A 5,151-nucleotide genomic window follows, 5' to 3' on the forward strand; every position below is an offset into this window, starting at 1 on the left:
ATATATATATACTGAGCACATCATCAAGTATCGTAACTCACACATCATCATAACTCATACATCATCATAACTCATACATCATCATAACTCACATACCGCATCGTACGACATAGTTCATACATCATCGTAACTCATACAATTTTTAGCCTATCCTATAGTAAGACCACTTACCTGGTTGGCCTTAGCCGAAGTATTCCCTAATTTAATTAACTCGTGAGCTGCTCCAAAGGTTGCTAGAGTTTGCTTCATATCGAACCGTTCGTCACCTTTCGTTAGCATTTCACATTTTAATTAATAATCCAACTAACAATGTGAAATACAGCTCTAAAACGGTCTCAGTAAAAATCGAATTCCACGTTTTCATTGTTTCTAAATTTTGGTTGGGTAGTAAAACTTAAATTGAAAATATGTCAATATTATTTCATGGTGCTTCAATCAATTCTGTTTTCTCCTCCTTGTATGACTATCCATTAACATAAGCCATTTTCAATCTTTTTTCTTTTTTTTTTCTTCTCTCTCCTAAAAACTACTCTCATCAACCAAAGCCATTTTCTATTCTATTTTCTTCCATCTTTCTTCCCTTTCCTAAAAACTAAACTGGAGCTATTTTCAATCTTTTCTCCTCTCTCCCAACTCACTGTCTAATTGGAGAAGTTATTTTCAATCTATTTTAATTTTCCTCAGTAAAAATGTTGCATCCATCAATTATGATTTTCTTCTCCCTCCTAAAAATGATGATTAAATTGAGATGCAATTATCAAAAAAATTTAAATAATTGAAAAGGGGATCTAACATAACTTTTCTATCTCGGCCAAAAGATAAAAGAAAAAGAGATCTAACTTACCGATTACTTTTCCATCTCTTTCCATTCCTATTAAATCTGTTTCAAGTGAAGGCCATCTCCAATTCTTCTCTCCCAAGATCTGTAATCTTTCCTCTGTTTCCTTCTCTGATTTTTCCCTTATCAAAATCTGACATTTTTTTTTTTTTTTCAGATCATTTTGTAGTTATAGGAGGTGTCCGGAGATATTTGGGGAAGGTGGAGAGAGAGAGAGTGATAATTTACTTTTTCATTTTTTTTTAATATAATTATTATTTACTTATTCTTATCTCTTTTTTTTTTTCTTTTTTTTTTTTTTTTTTTTTTTTTTTCGGGTCGTTCGAGTCGAGTTTGTCCAACAAAAAACAATGTCATAAATTTTCTAACCAAGTTAAAACCACTCACAATTCTCCTAAATAAATCAATAAACTTGCTCCCACAATTTGGGTGAAGAAGAAAGGATCTGTAGGATTCGAATCTAAGTTGAGTACGGACTTCGGGGTCTGCTGACCTCCAAATGTTGCTATAGACAAGTAGCTCGACTATGATGGGTCTGGAGGTGCAAATCACATAGAGATCCATGCTTGCACGTGTGGGTAGTATATAGTGAAGTACTACACAATAGATCTCTAGATCATGAGTTGCATGTGTTTGCATTTCCTGACTCCAATAACGGGGTCAGTTACAAATACTCAAGTCATGTGTTACTTCTATTTTAGGTAAATGCAAGACACTCGACTAACGATGACATCGCAATTAGAGACCATGACATGGTCATATAGAATAGTAGTATTTTAATTTCTTAGACTTGGGTTAGAATAGAGAGTAAGGTTGGTCGAGTGGGTCCAACAAAAAACAATGTCAATCTGCAAATCGAACCGAACCTAGATTGGTTGGGTTGGTTAGTGATGATCGAGTCATACGAGTGCTTGTAACCCATCTTTATTCTGATTTCATCTCTGAATTTCATATCTTAGAGATGGATGATTATTCAAAAACCATGCATTTATAACCATGTTCTTAATCTCTAAATTGTTGTTGGAGAGCACGAATGACACTCTCATCAACTTGGAAGGCCTTAGTGAGAACAGCGTTGGAGATGGGAGGAACAGACCCAAAAACAGCATTAGCAATGGTAATAACACCAGGGTTTTGGCTGCTAAGGCCAGCGAAAGCAAGAGCAGGGCCATGTCCAACATTAAGCTGGAAGTGAATGAGGCCAATGGGGAACACAAACACGTCTCCTTTGTTCAAGACTTTGGTGAAGAGCTTGTTGGGGTTGGAGGTGACAAAGCCAACGAGGAGAGTGCCTTCCAAAACCACGAGAATTTCAGTGGCTCGTGGGTGGATGTGCGGTGGGTTTAGCCCATTTGGTGCGTAGTCAAGTCGAGCCAAGGAGATGCCAAGGGTGTTGAGTCCACCAAGTCTCTCCACGTTTACTAATGTCACGTTTGAGCCTTGTTTGTTGGCTGTGGTTCCACCTATGTTGAGTCCTTGGAACATGAAGTCTTCAGCTTTCACAAGGTTTGGATCCTTGCACAATTTTCCATTCACAAATACTACATTCCAACAAAAAAATAAAATCCGTTATTCAATATAGTCGAGGTGCGTCTGGTCGGACTGACCCTTTGGGTGTCTCCGTGATTCAAACAAAGAAAAGACAAATCTTCCTTCAACAACAAACCTTCGGTGATCGACCCTTTGGATGTGGAAACCTCTCCTTAGTAGACACTGTTAGACGAACACAACTCTCCACAATGGTATGATATTGTTCACTTTGAGCCTATGATGACTTTGCTTGAGGCCTTTGCCCAAAGGCCTCATACCAATGGAGAAAGTGTTCTATCATTCCCTAAATTAGCCTATTGACACGACTAAGTTTAGGGCATGACTCTGATACCACGTTAGACAAACACGACGCCTATTGACACGACTAAGTTTAGGGCATGACTCTGATACCATGTTAGACGAACACGACTCTCCACAATGGTATGATATTTGTCCACTTTGAGCATAAGCTCTCGTGGTTTTGCTTTGGGCTTCCCCAAAAGACTTTATACCAATGGAGAGAATATTCTTTGTTTATAAACCCATGATCATTCTCTAAATTAGCCCATGTAGGACTTCCATCATCCAACGGACACATTTGAACTTGACGGCGATATGTAACGGGCCGATGTGGACAATATTTACTAGCTGTGGATATTTTAAAACTTTTTTTAAAAGAATTTACAAATTTTAGGGATATTTTTATTAATTTAGCTTACCATTTTCAATTTTTGGTTGGAACTTGAATTGTGTTACATACCATTAACTCGGGATAATTGTATTATTATATAATTTTTAAAAAAATTTGAAAACATATTATCAAATACGTTTCGGTTTCGGTTTCCTTTTACAAGAAACAAGAAGCATAAATCATAATCAAACGTATGAGCGACAAACCCGAAACAAAATCGTCATCAAACAGACATCCGTCGATAAAAGAGAATTAAAGTACCAGCAAATTTGGGGTCTTTCACTGCAACACAGAAGTCTTGAAGAGGGCTTGGATCATAAGCAAAGACAAGCATTGTTGCTTGCAAAACCAGAAGTAAAGCAGCTGAAAAGAGACCAAAACTTGTCATGTTTCAATTTGATGAGAGAATTTGTAATGGAAAGAGTTTAATTTATAGGAAGTAAATCAAAAGCTAAGAACACTAATTCAATTCAATTCAATAATGTTTTCCAACCCTGAAACCTTTCTTCACCTACTTCATTTAATTGAAAAATTAGTACTAATTAATTTCTACCTAATACCCATTTAAAATCTTCGTATGAACCAACGCAACGCTATTGCTATCCATCTACTATGTCGAATCATAAATATGATTATCCCTAAATTAGGGATCATATGCTGATCAAGCATATGTTTTTGACGATCGATACAAGAGGAGGTTGCTAATGACGAAATATACGAAAAAGGGCCTTGAGGTATCTCGGAACCCTTCCTCCCTCACAGGATGAGGGAAACCTGTAGCTACTGATCTACTTGGTATTCTCGACGAAGCCCATATATATATACCCACATAAAGTGGGGAGACCCCTTAAAGCAACAAGCGAGAATGACTAGGTTCACTACAAGAAACAATGATTTTATAACGTTTTTCGTACGTGGTGACTGCTCATGTTATTAGAAGTCTGAGTTTTTTTTGTAGCTATAATAAATGCTATAATATAATAAGATGCATTTAGGAGTGATCTTTCCCGTTTCGTCAAGTCAAGTTAGTGGAAATCTCACTTTTGAAAGGGAGGGTTGATATGCTTAGAAGAAGATAATCGAACATGTAGTGCCATAATGGAACTAGTCATTGGCTATAGATTGATTTCCTAACGAATCGGAGGAATTTGAAAACGTTGTGTTGAGAAGACTAATGACGATAAAGGAGAAGAAAGGAGTAGAAACTAGCTTTGTTAGCATTGTTGATTCGTCTGAGCTAACATCGAACTCTTCTTTTGAGTGTAATTGGGTCATGTCGTGGTAGAACCTATCGGTTTAGGTAAATATCTAATGCGCTCTTTGATCACGGTATTATCCACGAGATTTTGGCCATATGAAAAGGTGTATCAGTGTATTAAGGTATCAATAGGACAATATCTTGATGCTATCCAATTCGGGTTAGACCTTAAAATCATGTTAAAGATTAGCAAGTTGATATCCTTTTGAAAAGCGATTGACCTCTTTAGTAATGTTGACAAATGTAGGCCGTTACAACCATGCTTGATCCAAACCGCCGCTCGCCCATCTCGCGTGCACCACCTTTTACTCTCGCACATGGCTTCCTGCTCGTGGATTGTGTGTGTGGCCATGTTGGGAGCTCCATTTTTGACCCGATTGATGTTCGTTAGCAAGTTTATCCGTTCGATTTTGATACTAATCCTATTTTTGTGTGAATTAGGTTCCTCTCCGAGAATTTTAAAATTTTTGGACACTTTTCTAACTTCAAATCGAACTCGAGAAGACACGCAACAATCAGATTCTAGGAAGTAATACGTATGACGATCGCTTGGTAATGCATGCATGCTATAAAATCAAAATCTAGGTGGCTAGATTCGGTTTGACCTGAACTTAGGACGATTAGATATGCATGAGATTTGTCAATCTTATTACGAGCATAACTGAATTACTCCTTGCATGATGTAATGGATTGTTTTTCTACTACTGGTACATAATCGTGCTAAAATAGAGGATGAAAATTTGTGTATCTGTGTTCCAGGTGTTTGATGGATGTTATCGCCCCGAAGAGCATTTGTGACTATATGCTTGATTTATTGTACAATAACTCCATATG

The 5,151-nt window shown here is 37.2% G+C and overlaps 1 protein-coding gene across 1 annotated transcript; it reads right to left on the reverse strand.

Annotated features, from left to right (window-relative positions):
- Window positions 1-1,746: 1,746 nt before the first annotated feature.
- On the reverse strand, window positions 1,747-3,482 carry LOC111779904 (germin-like protein subfamily 1 member 17). The gene is made up of 2 exons (XM_023660100.1): window positions 3,321-3,482; window positions 1,747-2,379 (listed from the first exon to the last, which is right to left on the reverse strand). The coding sequence occupies exons 1-2, from the start codon at window positions 3,445-3,447 to the stop codon at window positions 1,841-1,843; spliced, it is 666 nt and encodes a 221-aa protein (XP_023515868.1). The 5' UTR covers window positions 3,448-3,482; the 3' UTR covers window positions 1,747-1,840.
- Window positions 3,483-5,151: the final 1,669 nt, after the last annotated feature.

The sequence above is a fragment of the Cucurbita pepo genome, chromosome LG18 (assembly GCF_002806865.2).
Source record: "Cucurbita pepo subsp. pepo cultivar mu-cu-16 chromosome LG18, ASM280686v2, whole genome shotgun sequence".
Lineage (NCBI taxonomy): Eukaryota > Viridiplantae > Streptophyta > Magnoliopsida > Cucurbitales > Cucurbitaceae > Cucurbita > Cucurbita pepo.